Source organism: Oncorhynchus keta, chromosome 4 (assembly GCF_023373465.1).
Source record: "Oncorhynchus keta strain PuntledgeMale-10-30-2019 chromosome 4, Oket_V2, whole genome shotgun sequence".
NCBI classification, from domain to species: Eukaryota; Metazoa; Chordata; class Actinopteri; order Salmoniformes; family Salmonidae; genus Oncorhynchus; species Oncorhynchus keta.
In genome coordinates this window covers 43,633,507-43,649,933 of record NC_068424.1, presented here as the reverse complement: position 1 = coordinate 43,649,933, position 16,427 = coordinate 43,633,507, and the positions used below count along the sequence as shown (strand labels likewise).

Sequence of the window (16,427 nt, the reverse complement as noted above, 5' to 3'; positions counted from 1 at the left end):
TGTGGAGCCAACCTCTGGTGTAAACTCTGACATATGAGGGAATCAGAGATGCCCTGTTTATCTACTGCCATGACAGGGGCCTAGGCTACATGCTTATTCCTATACAGTCAACATTGCCAAGACGTGTAGTTTTTCTTTCAATGATTGTCTACAAGGGCATCTATTCATTTGACAAATGGCACAGCCTTTATATAACAACATATTCCTGGTTTTGCACAAATTAAGCAAGCCAAAAAGATTGTGATCTGATCTGCCACAGAGCTATTTGTCTTTGATCTCCAGCTGTACACTCCTCCTTCATCAAAGGCTCTCTCCAGTCATCTGTTAGTTGGGCTGGGCTGTTCTGTTCTGTTCCAGGCTGTAGCCAGCTCTCTCCTCTCCACATGCGTTGGCTTGGGCCGGGAGGGTTAGGGCAGGCTAAAGGCAGGCTGTTCTCTACTCCATGGTCTGGAGCAGCAGGTAGAGGCCAGGTAATCTGCATGAAGCCTGTGTGGGAGCAGTGTGTGAGTGTTTGGCCAGCCTGTCCTTAGACTGGGAGAACAGGCCTTGGAACAATAGTTGGACATGGCCTGGGTGGATGGGGCTATCGGGGGGTGGCGGACCCATGGCTGACTTCGGTTACATCTATATCAATATCAAAGGCTGGAAAATGCGGAGTGAGTGGAAAGCCAGCTGTGCAGGAGTGAGGGCTGCCAAGCGGCCGGGTCTGCCAAGTCCACATCTCCAGATGACAGATTAACGGGATACAGATAAATCAAATTGTACTTTTCATATTGAAAACCAAATTAATTCACAGTGACTCCCTGTGCCCCTGTGTATCCCTCCCCTGTCCCTCCTTCACCTTGTTTCTCTGCTGTCTTCCTCGAACTGTTACTCTAGGCAACTGTTACTCTAACATTTCTCTTAGGACAGGACATACGCTACATGAGCAAAGGTATGTGGACACCTGCTCGTCGAACATCTCATTCCATAATCATGGGCATTAATATGGAGTTGGTCCCCACTTTGCTGCTATAACAGCCTCCACTCTTTTGGGAAGGCTTTCCACTAGATGTTAGAACATTGTTGCGGGGACTTGCTTCATTTCAGCCACGAGAGCATTAGTGAGGTCGGCCACTGATGTTGCGTAATTAGTCCTTGACTCGCAGTCGGAGGTCAAATTCATTCCAAAGGTGTTCGATGGGCTTGAGGTCAGGGCTCTGTGCAGGCCAGTCAAGTTCTTCCACACTGATTTCAACAAAACATTTCTGTGTTTACCTCTCTTTGTGCATGGGGGCATTGTCATCCTGAAACAGGAAAGGGCCTTCCTTAAATGGTTTCCACAAATTTGGAAGCACAGAATTGTCTAGAATGTCATTGTATGCTGAAGCATGAATATTTCCCTTCACTGGAAATAAGGGACCTAGCCCAAACCATAAAAAAACAGTCCTAGACCATTATTCCTCATCCACCAAACTTTAGAGTTGGTACTATGTATTTGGGTATGTAGCGTTCTTCTGGCATCCGCCAAACCCGGACTGCCAGATGGTGAAGCGTGATTCATCACTCCAGAGAACACGTTTCCACTGTTCCAGAGTCCAATGGCTTCGAGCTTTACACCACTCCAGCTGATGCTTGGCATTGTGCATGATGATCTTAGGCTTATGTGCGGGTGCTTGGTAATGGAGGGATTTCATGAAACTCCCAACGAACATTTCTTGTGCTGACTTTGCTTCCAGAGGAAGTTTAGAACTCGGTAGTGAGTGAGGCACCATTTTCCTCATGCAGCGCGACACCTCTTCTTCTCATAGAGTTGATAAGGTTGTTGATTGTGGCCTGTGGAATGTTGTCCCACTCCTCTTCAATGGCTGTGCGAAGTTGCTCGATATTGGCGGGACATGGAACACGCTGTTGTACACAATCCAGAGCATCCCAAACGTGCTCAATGGGCGACACATCTGTTAGTACGGAGGCCATGAAAGAACTGGGTCATTCTCAGCTTTCAGGAATTGTGTACAGATCCTTGCAACATGGGGCTGTGCATTATCATGCTGAAACATGAGGTGATGGCGATAGATGAATGGCATGACAATGGGCCCCAGGATCTCATCACAGTATCTCTCTGCATTCAAATTGCCAATGATAAAATGCACTTGTGTTTGTTGTCCGTGTCTTATGCCTGCCAATACCATAACACCACCGCTACCATGGGGCAGTCTGTTCACAACGTTGACATCAGCAAACCGCTTACCCACACACGATGCCATACACATAGATGGTCTACGGTTGTGAGGCCGGTTGGATGTACTGACAAATTCTCTAAAATGACGTTGAAGGCGGCTTATGGTAGAGAAATTAACATTACATTCTATGGCAACATCTCTGGTGGACATTCCTGCAGTCAGCATGTCAACATCTGTGGCATTGTGTTGTGTGACAAAACTGAAGATTAGAGTGTCTTTTATTGTCCCCAACATAAGGTGCACCTGTGTAATGATCAGGCTGTTTAATCACCTTCTTGATATGCCACAACTGTCAGGCGCTGGTATTATCTTGGCAAAGGAGAAATGATTTGTAACGTCTGCGTCCAACTCACACTCCCAAACACTTAGATCCCCGGAACACAGCCCACTTTCCAGCTCACTCTCCAGATCCCAATCACCGGAATTCTAATCACCTGTTCATACACCTGCATGTCATTATCCAACACGATTTAGTTCAGTTCCTTGCACCCCGTCACTGTGAGGTATTGTTTGTTTTGAGACACTTTTTTTCTGAGCTGTTTTTTCTGTCCTTCTCTCCTCCTGTGTATGATAGTTTTTGCCTGCCCCACTCTCGACGCCTTTTGTCTATTCCCTGCCTGTACTGTTGCCATTTTTGGACCTACCGTGTATGACCTTCTGCCTGCCCCTGGACCCAGCTACCCGCCTCCTCCTATGGTCCCTTTCATTAAACATATGCTGCTCTCTGCGCTTGAAACCAGCTCTCTGTCTCCCTCGTGTTCATTAACATGCTCACGAGCAGGGACGCAAAGAAATTTGTGCACAAAATTTGAGAGTAATACGCTTTTGGTGCTCAAGGAACATTTCTGGGATCTTTTATTCCAGCTCATAAAACATGGGACCAACATTTGTACATGTTGCAATTTTATTTTTGTTCCGTGTGGTTATGCTGTGGTCCTTGTGATGCGGGAGAAATTAAAGGAAAAGCATCTGCTTTAATTTATGGATAATCCTTGGCAGAAACAACAGTCTGTTCTTTGGGTTTGGAAGTGGACGTCACCACCTGTTCTTTTGGACCTCGCCAGTTTCATCTGATTGAGATGTAATTGGTATGATGCAATCATTTTATAGCAGCAAATATATACTGGCTTATGCCACGTTAAACAAGTAAACCACCTACAGAAAATAAAAATAATTAAAATGTTTTGAAAATAAGAGCTGTTTAACTTCTTTCTGTATTACCTTTCCGTATTACTTTAAATCATGTTTATACAATGCTATAAATGTGGACAGAGCAATCTTTTGATGTTGAAATGCAGGTGGAGTACCCAAAGTCCTTCCCCTTTATCTCAGAGGTGGGCCAATGCTAACACACACACAAAGACACACACAGTAGAAAAAGCATTGGTGAAGCTCTGAATAACAGTCTATCTCCAGCCCTAAGCCCAGCCACCCAGCGTGATGGGATGGCTTCCTCTTCCTCCGTGTCTGGTGTCTTTCTCTCTCTCTCACACGCACACACAAGCAAGTAGCACGCACACACGCGTGCACATATACACACACACTTGAAAAGCAGATGTTGTGTTTAAACCCTATGGAATGCATGGCCTATGGCTGCCTGCACATCATGGGGAGCATCCATTATAGGAAATCTGCTACTTATGTCATGTTCAACAAGAGAAGAGCCTCCTAGGGTCTTGTCATTGCCTATCCTTCAGTGGGCAGGAAAAATGTTTCCAAGAAACATATAAGGAGCTTATCCATTCACAACACCACAGTCTATTCTATCTTAGAGTCTCCCAATTTTCAAGAGTTAAAGGTTATACCACCTTCAGGAAGATACCATTATCAGATATTACACAGTAAACACTGCAGGGCCTTCGGATACAAATTAGAAAAATATTCATTTCAGGGTGAAGTTGGCAGACAGACAGATGTGGCTGGGAGCTAAAGCAACCTGCTGTGATGTAGCATGGCTATTAATGTGCTCCTGTAGATTAAAGTGCAGCTATTAGGAACATGTCACCACAGCACCTTCTACCTAACACTCAGCCAATTACAATCAAATGCATCAAATAGCTGGGGGCTATCATGCTAACCACATAGAGTCATAATGGAATGGAAGGTGGAGGGAAGGGGTGAATCAGCACAGCATCCAGGTATCTAGTTAGAGTAATTACCTCAAGCAGTATATTAGTCTGGAAAACCCTGACCCTAGGAAACAGAGACTAGGGTCTGGGGAACTACGTCGCTGTCTACGTCACTATTTATCCTCTTGAATAAAATACAAAATATTAGCTAGCAAGATGGAGATCCCAGAGGTTATTTTAATGAGTGCATTTCGTAAGTGGCTAGTTTGCGTCAACTACCTTGACTAAAACCACTGCAAAGGTTGAGAATGCAAACTTTGGTTTTGAACCGCAATGTTCTGGCATGTCTACCTCGTGATATGTTGGGAGAGTTCCCAGATAATTGTTTTCTTCCTTATCGACGTAGGCAGTGAAGTAGTTCCTCTATGCCAAGATTCCATAATTGAAACCAGAACCTAGTCATTGTGTTGCCTAGGGTATAGACAAACCCTATGTCCTCTACTACAATCCCCAGTCCCATCCCTAGCTCTAGCCCCGAGCCCTCAGTCCCAACCTCAGCCCAAGCCCCCAGTTCCAGCCCTAGCTCTAGCCCCAAGCCCTCAGTCCCAACCTCAGCCCTAGCCCCCAGTCTCAGCCCTAGCTCTAGCCCCCAGCCCTAGCCTCAGTCCCAGCCTTAGTCCGAGACTCAGGCCTAGCTCTAGCCCCCAGCCCTAGCCTCAGTCCCAGCCTTAGTCCGAGACTCAGGCCTAGCTCTAGCCCCCAGCCCTAGCCTCAGTCCCAGCCTTAGTCCGAGACTCAGCCCTAGCTCTAGCCCCCAGCCCTAGCTCTAGCCCCCAGCCCTGGACACAGTCCTAGCCTTAGCCCTAGCCCTTGCCCCATGCTCACATGTCATTTATATTTTTTATCAGTGTTGAGGGGCTCACTTCACCAGAGGTAATTGGCTGTGCATAAGCACCTTGAGGTGCAAGAGCAGAGAGAACAGAGAGAGCAGAGCATGGGACATCTACACAATTTCATCATTATCCACAGTGCCTTTGGAAAATATTTAAACCCCTTGACTTTTTCCACATTTTGTTACGTTACAGCCCTATTCTAAAATTGATAAAATAAATAAAACTCCCCAGCATTCTACACACAATGCTACGTAATGACAAAGTAAAAAAAAAAAGGTTTTTAGACATTTTTGCAAATGTATTACAAATAAAAACACAACCTTATTTACATAAGTATTCAGACCCTTTGATATTAGACTCGAAAATGAGCTCAGGTGCATCCTGTTTCCATTGATCATCCTTGAGATGTTTCTATAACTTGATTGAAATCCACCTGTGGTAAATTCAATTGATTGGACATGATTTGGAAAAGCACACATCTGTCTCTATAAGGTCCCACAGTTGACAGTGTATGTCAGAGCAAAAACCAAGTCATGACGTCGAAGGAATTGTCCGTAGAGCTCCGAGACAGCATTGTGTCAAAGCACGGATCTGGGGAAGGGTACCAAAACATTTCTGCAGCATTGAAGGTCCCCAAGAACACAGTGGCCTCCATCATTCTGAAATGGAAGAAGTTTGGAACCACCAAACACTAGAGCTGGTCGCCCAGCCAAACTGAGAAATCGGGGGAGAAGTGCTTTAGTCTGGGAGGTGACCAAGAACTCAATGATCACCCGATGACAGAGCTTTAGAGTTCCTCTGTGGAGATGTGAGAAGCTTCCAGAAGGACAACCATCATCTCTGCTGTAGTCCACCAATTAGGGATTTATGGTAGAGTGGCCAGATGCAAGCCAAACCTCAGTAAAAGGCACATGACAGCCCGCTTGGAGTTTGCCAAAAGGCACCTAAAGAATCAGACCATGAAAAACAAGATTCCCTGGTCTGATGAAATCAAGATTGAACTCTTTGGCCTGGAGGAAAACTTGCACCATCCCTACGGTGAAGCATGGTGGTGGCAGCATCATGCTATGAGGATGTTTTTCAGCAGAAGGGACTGGGAGATTAGTCAGGATTGAGGAAAGGAAGAACAGAGCAAAGTACAGAGAGATCCTTGATGAAAACCTGCCCCAGAGTGCTCAATACCTCAGACTGGAGCGACAGTCTGAAATACTGAGTGGCCCAGCCAGAGCCCAGACTTGAACCCGATCAAACATCTCTGGAGAGACCTGAAATGGATTAAGATGGCGCCGACAGATATGGCAGCTCTGCTTCTAGCTCCTAAGCAACTTTGCAGTATTTTTTTGTTGTTGTTATTTCTTACATTATTAGCCCAGAATTATTTTTGTGTAATTACATACAGCTGGAAATAACTTTTGGTTATCAGAGCAGAGGTAACTCTCGAGCCTTACAACAGGAATACGACTTTCGCGAATTGGATTCTTTGTTCGTACCCCTCAGGGCAATTGCATTTATTCCAGAGGCTGCTCCAAAACACTGCTGGCGGAGAAGAGGTATTCGGAGTGGACTTCAAGTCTGACTCAGGAGGCGTGCACATCATCCACCGCTTCCGAGTATATTAATCGCTAATGTTCAGACTCTGGATAATAAAGTGGACGAGCTCAAGGCGAGGATCTCCTTCCAGAGAGTCATCAGAGATTGTAACATACTCTGTTTCACAGAAACATGGCTCTCTCAAGATATACTCTCCCTGTCCATACAGCCAGCTGGGTTCTCATGAATAGGAATAAAGAACTCTCTTGGAAGAAGAAAGGTGGGGGTGTATGTTTCATGATTACCTACTCATGGTCGGATTGTGATAACATACAGAAACTCAAGTCCTTTTGTTCACCCGACCTAATAAACGTCACAATCAAATGATTGAGAATTCTCTTCAGTTATATTCACAGTGTGTATATTCCCCCTCAAGCCGATACCACGAAGGCCCTCAAAGAACTACACTGGACTTTATGCAAACTGGAAACCACATATCCTGAGGCCGCATTTATTGTAGTTGGGGATTTTAACAAAACAAATTTGAGGAAAACGCTACCGAAGTTCTACCAACAAATTGACTGTAGTACTCACACTGGAAAAACATTGGACCACTGTCTTACATAAAGATGCAGTAGATGATATAGAGTACAGTATATATGTATACATATGAGATAAATAATGTAGGGTATGTAAACATTATATTAAGTAGCATTGTTTAAATTGGCTAGTTATATATTTTACATCAATTCCCATCAATTCCCATTATTAAAGTGGCTGGAGTTGAGTCAGTGTGTTGGCAGCAGCCACTCAATGTTAGTGGTGGCTGTTTAACAGTCTGATGGCCTTGAGATAGAAGTTGTTTTTCAGTCTCTCGGTCCCAGCTTTGATGCACCTGTACTGACCTCGCCTTCTGGATGATAGCGGGGTGAACAGGCAGTGGCTTGGGTGGTTGTTGTCCTTGATGATCTTTATGGCCTTCCTGTAACATCGGGTGGTGTAGGTGTCCTGGAGGGCAGGTAGTTTGCCCCCGGTGATGCGTTGTGTAGACCTCACTACCCTCTGGAGAGCCTTACGGTTGTGGGCGAAGCAGTTGCCGTACCAGGCGGTTATACATCCCGACAGGATGCTCTCGATTGTGCATCTGTAGATGTTTGTGAGTGCTTTTGGTGACAAGCCGAATTTCTTCAGCCTCCTGAGGTTGAAGAGGCGCTGCTGCGCCTTCTTCACAATGCTGTCTGTGTGGGTGGACCAATTCAGTTTGTCTGTGATGTGTACGCCGAGGAACTTAAAACTTACTACCCTCTCCACTACTGTTCCATCGCTGTGGATAGGGGGGTGGGGCGAGGAGAGGGACGGAGGCTATACTGTTACACTGGGAATACTATAGTGCCTATAAGAACATCCAATAGTCAAAGGTATATGAAATACAAATGGTATAGAGAGAAATAGTCCTATAGATACTATATTAACTACAACCTAAATCGTCTTACCTTCGAATATTGAAGTCTCATGTTAAAAGGAACCACCAACTTTCATATGTTCTCATGTTCTGAGCAAGGAACTTAAACTTTAGCTTTTTTACATGGCACATATTTTACATGGCACACATTTTTACATGGCACATAGTGTACATGGCACATATTGCATATTGGCACATATTACTTTCTTCTCCAACACTTTGTTTTTGCATTATTTAAACCAAATTGAACATGTTTCATTATTTATTTGAGGCTAAATAGATTTTATTGATGTATTATATTAAGTTAAAATAAGTGTTCATTCAGTAATTGTCATTATTACAAATAAATAAATAAAAAATTGACCGATTAATCGGTAATGGCTTTTTTGGTCCTCCAATAATCGGTATCGCCGTTGAAAAATCATAATCGGTCGACCTCTAATATGCATATACTGAATTATATTCTACTCTATTCTTTGTCAAAGCCACTTGCTCAATCTTATATTTATATATTTCTTAATTAAATGATTTTACTTTAAGATTTGAGTGTATTGTGGTGAATTGTTAGATACTACTGCACTGTTGGAGCTAAGAACACAAGCATTTCGCTACCCAAGAAGACTTGATGCTGTAATTACTGCCAAAGGTGCTTCAACAAAGTAAAGGGTAAAGTAAAGAGTAAAGGGTCTGAATACTTAAGCAAAAGTAATATTTCAGTTTTATATTTTTAATAAATTAGCCAAAATGTTTAAAACCTGTTTTTGCTTTGGCATTATCGGGTATTGTATGTAGATTGATGAGGAAAAAAACTACATTTAATTCATTTTTAGAAAAAGGCTGTAATGCAACACAATGTGGAAAAAGTCAAGGGGTCGGAATACTTTCTGAAGGCACCTACACACCGCAATGTGTAAAAAAAAATGCCACTGTAAAAAGAAATCCGATTAGTTTTCTTGGCTCCACCCAGTGAACATTGTCTAATTAATAACATTATTGAAACATGCATTTTCATTGCTCGATTATTCACACAGAGCAGGTTTCCTGAAATGTTTTATTCTGTCTCCTTGCCATTCATCTTAGAGTTAAATCTAAGGGGCGGCAGGTAGCCTAGTTGTTAGAGTGTTGGACTAGTAATCGAAAGGTTGCAATATCAAATCCCTGAGCTGACGAGTTAAAAATATGTCTTTCTGCGCCTCAACAAGGCAGTTAACCCACTGTTCCTAGGCTGTCATTGTAAATAAGAATTTTTCTTAACTGACTTGCCTAGTTAAATTAAAAAATCTCAGCTTTTGTTTTACTTCCAAAGCATGTCAAAATGTTTGTCTACTACATTTTCTTTGTACTACAAAAAAGCCACAGAACTGGCCATTTCTGGAGCCTTTTGATACGAAAAGGGTATGTGGTAATTTTATCAGTAACACAATGAACATTGTTCGGGATGACCGACTTCGATAATGACACAATACTGATATGATACATAGAGTCACATTGTGAGGTGGAGAAAGATGAGTAATGATAGCAGAGAAAACAGGGCCTTGCAGATAGATAGGAAAAAAAGCATATTTTTCTCTCACTGCTTTTCTGTGCTCCCTGCCTGAGGAGGCGGTGATGGATTTGCTGCTTGACTGGTCATACAGATTGGTGCCGGCGATGGATGAGGCCCTGCCGCCCAGCTAGACTCAATACACACATTTTCTCACCTTCAGAACATTTACTTTCATGCCCTCCGATTTGGGGTGAGGCAACTTCCAAAGATTCGAATAGGATCCATAAATAAACAGCCCCATCTCTAAGGCAAATCCAAACACGACACAGAATGAAATGAACCAATCCATGAGGTGTAATATGGACACTGCCACCTCAATTGTTTACTGTGTTGTCGAAATTATGGTTGCCGCCGACAGCCAAAAGGCTATTATCAAGGGTCATACAGATTTAGCTGAGGTTCGAGGCTATGACAGATTCATGGTATTTATACTAAAAAATATATATAAACGCAACATGTAAACTGTTGGTTCCATGTTTCATGAGCTGAAATAAGAGCCCAGAATGTTCTATATGCACAAAAAGCTTATTTCTCTCAATTGTTTTGCACAAATTTGTTTACATCCCTGTTAGTGAGCATTACTCCTTTGCCATCATAATCCATCCACTTGACAGGTGTGGCAAATATCAAGAAGCTGGTTGAACAGCATCATCTTTGTACAGTTTTGTCACACAACACAAAGTCATAGATGTCTCCAGTTTTGAGGGAGTGTGCTATTGGCATGCTGACTGCAGGAATGTCCCCCAGAGCTGTTGCCAGAGAATTCAATGTTAATTTCTCTACCATAAGCTGCCTCCAAAGTCTTTTAGTGAATTTGGTAGTAAGTCCAACCGGCTTCACAACCGCAGACCACGTGTAACCACGCCAGCCCAGGACCTCCTCCACATCCAGCTTCTTCACCTGCGAGATTGTCTGAGGCAAGCCACCCGGACAGCTGATGAAACTGAGGAGTAGTTCTGTCTGTAATAAAGCCCTTTTGTGGGGAAAAACTAATTCTGTTTGGCTGTTCCTGGCTCCCCGGTGGGTGGACCAAAGCCCTCCCAGGCCAACCCATGGCTGCGCCTCTGCTCAGTCATGTGAAATCGATTAATTAGGGTCTAATGAAGTTATTTCAATTTGCTGATTTCCGTCTATATGAAACTGTAACTCAGTAAAATCGTTGAAATTGTTGCATGTGGCGTTTATATTTTTGTTCATTATAGATGTTATCTGACACAGTCACAGAGAACAAACTGGATGTGTTGCTGACCTTCATGTCACACAAGATATGCTAATAACACAAAGTCCAGAACGTCCAGTATTAGAGGAACTGTTAAGAACGCTAAAGTATTGTAAGTGAAGTCAAGTAGGATCTGAACAACAGAAGAAATAAACACAAATAAACCTTGTGTCCTTAAGCAAAACAGGCCTCTAAATCAAACAGACAACTATTGAGTGTTGTGGGTATTTTTAAAATTCATTTTCTGCACATTTCCTGGTGCCCACATTTATCAGAGGCTTGCTAGCACTAGTTGTGAATGTCTCTCATTGGTTACAGCACAGTGGGACCACAGTCAACATGGATATCTGGATGGAACCAGCCTTGATCCTATACTGGAATATCATATTCCCAATCAGGGGAGGTGACTGGCTGATAGATTCCAAAGGCTATTACTTGTGTATATAAATAGTTTAAACCTAGAACTACAGGTCTGAAGCAAAGCATCTGAATACATATATTTCCCCCTTTCATTAGCTCTAGTTAAGTAACAGAATGACAAAACACAGCCCTAATCCAAGTTCTAGTTACATGTCGACTTGAGATAAATGTAGGTGTACAGAATTATACCTGCACTATTAAAGGCGGTTCCACTCCCAAGTGTATTTACACTGTAAACAGGGTAGGGTTATGCATCACGCTGCAGGTTGGAATCGCTGCTAATTCTTTCTCACCAGATGCCAATAGTACTTCCACACAATAGTATTCATCAGTGTGTGGCCTTTCGCCAATAGCGAATCACATTTACAGAGTCCCGTCGCATATGTCTAAATAAAGGAGAAGCAGCTTTTAACAATGCATGGTGATATGTCACATATGGTGATGTGAATGGGCTGTGCTGGCTGCTTTCAATGACCCCCCAGGGGCCTGTAATCTCTGGAGCCTGTGTATAGTGTTTCCTGTCTCCTACACTCTGTACTGTTGAGAGTAGTGACCTGACATTAGGGCCTGTATTCACTAAGTATCTCAGAGTAGTGTTGATCTAGAATCAGGTCCTACCTGTCCATATAATATTATTAATTGTGATCTAAAAGTCAAAACTGATCCTATATCAGCATTCCTACTCTGAGACATTTATTCATATGGGCCCAGGGTTCCCTAGGGATCACCACACCCATGTGTGGCCACGGCCATGCCAGCTGGTCCACCCTGAGAGCTGGCACAGCCACTATGCGTGGCGGGTGGAAAGGAGCCCTCAGCCCAGGACTCATCTGTGGGCGAAATTTTAATGGGCACATTCCTCGGCTGGGGCACTGCCCCCCTGTGCCCCCTGGCAACGGGGCAAGGAAGCGTATGGCAGGGGAGCACAATGGAAGTCTTGTCAGATAGCACAGCATCAACAACAACAACAATAGTAGAAATAGTTTTCCCTAAAGCAGCATCTGCCAAAAGGCTTTCCCCAAATATAGTCACAGTCATTCAGTGTGTTCAGAGCGAGAGATAAATATTTGAACTGCATGGCTATTAAAGCATGTATCTATTCAAAACACTCCACTTTGATGTCACACATTGAAACATAAAGATCTTTCCATCTGGGCCAATATGGAGAAGAGAGGCTATGTTCACACACACTGAATTAAAGACGAGAGGGAAAACAGAGTATGAGTAAAGTTAGCATATTTTCCTCGCAGCATGTGACCTCTGCCTCAGAGCTGCACCAAAAATCAATGTTCATTAGCTCGTCACAAACCTCTCAATACCACCACCACTATAACCCCACTATCAATATATGTTGGCTGCAGAAAATATTGCCATGATCACCTCTTTAAATAGCTAGTACTTGTTCCCCTTGATGGGGGCCTAGATACTCTCATGAATGTTACTGTAGAATTAGAAAATCTCAACCTGGGGCTGGAAGCAGTGCAACCAAGAGGAAAGGTATGAAATGAAGAAACCATCCCAGCCTATCCTGGTCTGTAGCCTGCTGTTCCCTTCTCCAGCCACCTTTGGACAGGAGGAAGAATTCTCAAGAAGCTAACAATGCATTTGAAGCGGGCGGAGCCCAGAGGTCTTGAAGGACCTGAGCCCTAGGACCATGCCCCAGGACTACCTGACATGATGACTCCTTGCTGTCCCCAGTCCACCTGACCGTGCTGCTACTCCAGTTTCAACTGTTCTGCCTTATTATTATACGACCATGCTGGTCATTTATGAACATTTGAACATCTTGGCCATGTTCTGTTATAATCTCCACCCAGCACAGCCAGAAGAGGACTGGCCACCCCACATATGCTCTCTCTAATTCTCTCTTTCTTTCTCTCTCTCGGAGGACCTGAGCCCTAGGACCATGCCCCAGGACTACCTGACATGATGACTCCTTGCTGTCCCCAGTCCACCTGACCGTGCTGCTACTCCAGTTTCAACTGTTCTGCCTTATTATTATACGACCATGCTGGTCATTTATGAACATTTGAACATCTTGGCCATGTTCTGTTATAATCTCCACCCGGCACAGCCAGAAGAGGACTGGCCACCCCACATAGCCTAGTTCCTCTCTCGGTTTCTTCCTAGGTTTTGGCCTTTCTAGGGAGTTTTTCCTAGCCACCGTGCTTCTACACCTGCATTGCTTGCCGTTTGGGGTTTTAGGCTGGGTTTACGAAGGGCTATATAAAATAAAATTTGATTTGAACTGTGTTTTATGTCTTTTTTGATATACTTGTTATTGACCACATCCCAGTGGGTTCAGTTGAAGTTTAAGACTTGTTTAGTGGTTTTTCTTGGGGTTACATGGAGGGAGGTAGTGTTGGGGTTTCAATAAAGACCCGGTTTAGGGAAGGAGACTGGGGTTTGGATTCCAACCTGGTTTAAGGTAAGGGGTAGGGTTTGGGTTAAGTAGTGGTCAATATGGTGGAGAGAGGAGTGTCTTGGTAGTGTATTGCTTATTCTATTGTTTTCTTCAGTGATGGGTTGTCTTTTGCTTTATTGAATGTATTTCTGTCCCAAAAGGTCCAGGTGCTCGTTCATTGTTTTCAGACCAGAGATTTCGTGAAAGTAGGTGACATGGATGTATTTAGGGAGGCGGAAGGCTGCTCTTATTGCTTTGTTCTGAATTATTTGTAGCTTGTATTTCTGCTGTGTTGATGTGGTTTTCCAGGCGAGGGAAGAGTACTCGAAGACAGGCCTGTTGTAGCTTTGGTACACTTTCAATACAGTTATTGGCGCTGCTCCGGTACTCTTCCCCCACAGGGCTTTCAGGTGGTTGATTATTCCCCCCCCTGCTGTTTCAATGGTTGCAATGCGAATTGTTGACTTCATGTCAAGCTGGAAAGCGACCACCAAGAATGTAGCTGTCTTCTTAGTATTCAGATGTTGTCCATACAGTGTCAGTGTGAGTGGCAGCTTAGATTTTGTAATTGTTTATTTCACTAAAGAGGGCATATTGTGTTGTTGTTGGGTCTAGTTAGATATGGCAGGTTTTGGGACATTTCTCAAAAAGAATTATACAGGTCTGGAGCTTCTTAGCTGCTTTTTTGTGAGTGAATGGATGATGTCCAATAGCATAGGTCATCTACTGAATTGGGACACATTTCCAACTGTAGGGTTGGAAGGGTGTGGAGAATAATGAAACAAACTTTATGTTTATTTTCCGCTGTGTAAGGAAGCTCTGGATGATTTTTATTGTTTTAACAAAGGCCTCTATGTCAAAAAGCACGGCAAGGAAAACAATTTTTTTGTTAAATTATCTTAAAATGCTTTCTGAGTCATAACATTTTCTCAGTGGTTAATCTCCCTTTTCTAAAACCAACTTGATGAATGATTTTCTGTACCCTGAAAGCTGTTATAAGGTAGTAGGGGGCTGTACAGTGATTGGGGATTTTATGAACATGATGTAGTGGGGGTTTATAATTGGCCATGGGGGCTATTACATGGTACTACTAAGGGACTGTGTGCGGTAGGGGGAGCTGTGTGTGGTACTTGGGGACTGTGTGTTGTACTAGTAAGGGGGCTATGTGAGCTAGCTAGTAGGGGGGGCGCATGGCCGGGGGAATGCTCGCAGCATCTCCAGTCCCAGAGTCCCTTTTTGAGAAAGAGCTGCAGGCCATGTTTCACTCTGCCTTTCTTAATGAGCCCATTCACACAGCAGCCATAATACTCCCATGATTAGAGATGATAGAACACCCATACATCTACTGCGAAATGCATATTAATGCATTCATACTGGCACGCCCAGGAAAGGTGTCTACTCTACCTGCTCCGCTCTGCTCCACACAGGGGAGAAAAACTGCTTCAGGCCTGCGGTCATATAATATCTAAACCTCTAAAATAAAATGCTGACAGTATTTCAATTTAGTACATCTTCTGTGCTCCTTTTTTTAAACATAATTATTATTTATGAACAACAGCCACGTATCCTTAGATCACATTCCATAGTTGTGTGTGTATACAGCAGGCAATTATACATTCTATACTTAGCCCATGCATGTTTGTTTCTCTCTCTCTGTTAAAGTCTACAGTGGAGTAATTTCATTATGCTGAAAACACACATTTTCACGCACTCTAAATCATGTATTTTCACAATTACAACACACCAGAGAAAGATATATGTAATTAAACTATACGGAGCAATGATCTGAGACAATCACAGCTTGTTTGCAATGACAGAAGTGTGATATAAACAGTTACCGATTACAGATATGTGTGCAGAACTGATCACTTGCAACCGCTTATGCATAGAACAGGATGTCATCCAATACGCCTCACAGAGACGAATCAACACAAAGCCACCAGTTCAACATGATCTGGCACTTACCTAAGAGGTGTACTTCTGGGCTTGGGCTTCTCTGCTGCCTGAGAACACAATAACACAGCAGAGACAGAGTCCTGTTAGGTGCTGTACAGTGCAGAACATGCAGTATGTGATGTATAGTGATACCCATCTCTCTATACCACTAAGACATCAGCACAAATAGCCCTGAACTGGGGGAAGGATAAAAGGAGGGATGAATCACGGCCCTGGATGAAAGGACGTAGCTTCATGATGAATACAGATAGGCACTCAAACACGCACTTTCCTCTTTGTCTGTTTTGTCTGTTTATACCCCTTCCCTTTGGATGGAGGAATGGGAATGATTAAAAGAAGCAGTGAGGTGTCCACTGCTCGATCAATGCTGTCTGGAGGGAAAAACAACTGTGATTTCATAGGACTGGGGAGTTTTAGAGAACTACGTAGGCCTGTTACGGTGACCGTATTACCGCCACACTGGCAATCACGAATCATGACCGCAGTCTAATTCCACGTGACCTTTTAGTCACGGTAACTGGTCTTCTCCAAGCTCGGATGCTGCTGATGGTCACTAGTAGCCTACAAAATGTGCTAACTGCCTGGTACTCAGCACTATATTGTCCCTCTAATCACTCTGACATAAATGCAAAATCAATGAAATCAAAAATCAAACCAAACACTTAATGAGAGTTCATGAGCTCATGTTGCGCAACATTTCTATAGG

General features: G+C 43.5%; 1 protein-coding gene across 2 annotated transcripts in view; it reads right to left on the bottom strand.

Moving 5' to 3' along the window:
* The window catches only part of LOC118375083 (AF4/FMR2 family member 2-like), a 167,242-nt gene that overhangs the window by 33,656 nt on the left and 117,159 nt on the right, over positions 1-16,427 (bottom strand). For both annotated transcript variants that reach the window (XM_035761578.2, XM_035761586.2), the window contains one exon: positions 15,731-15,768. In XM_035761578.2, the coding sequence (XP_035617471.1) occupies positions 15,731-15,768 (38 nt within the window). The remainder of the gene's footprint in view (positions 1-15,730; positions 15,769-16,427) is intronic.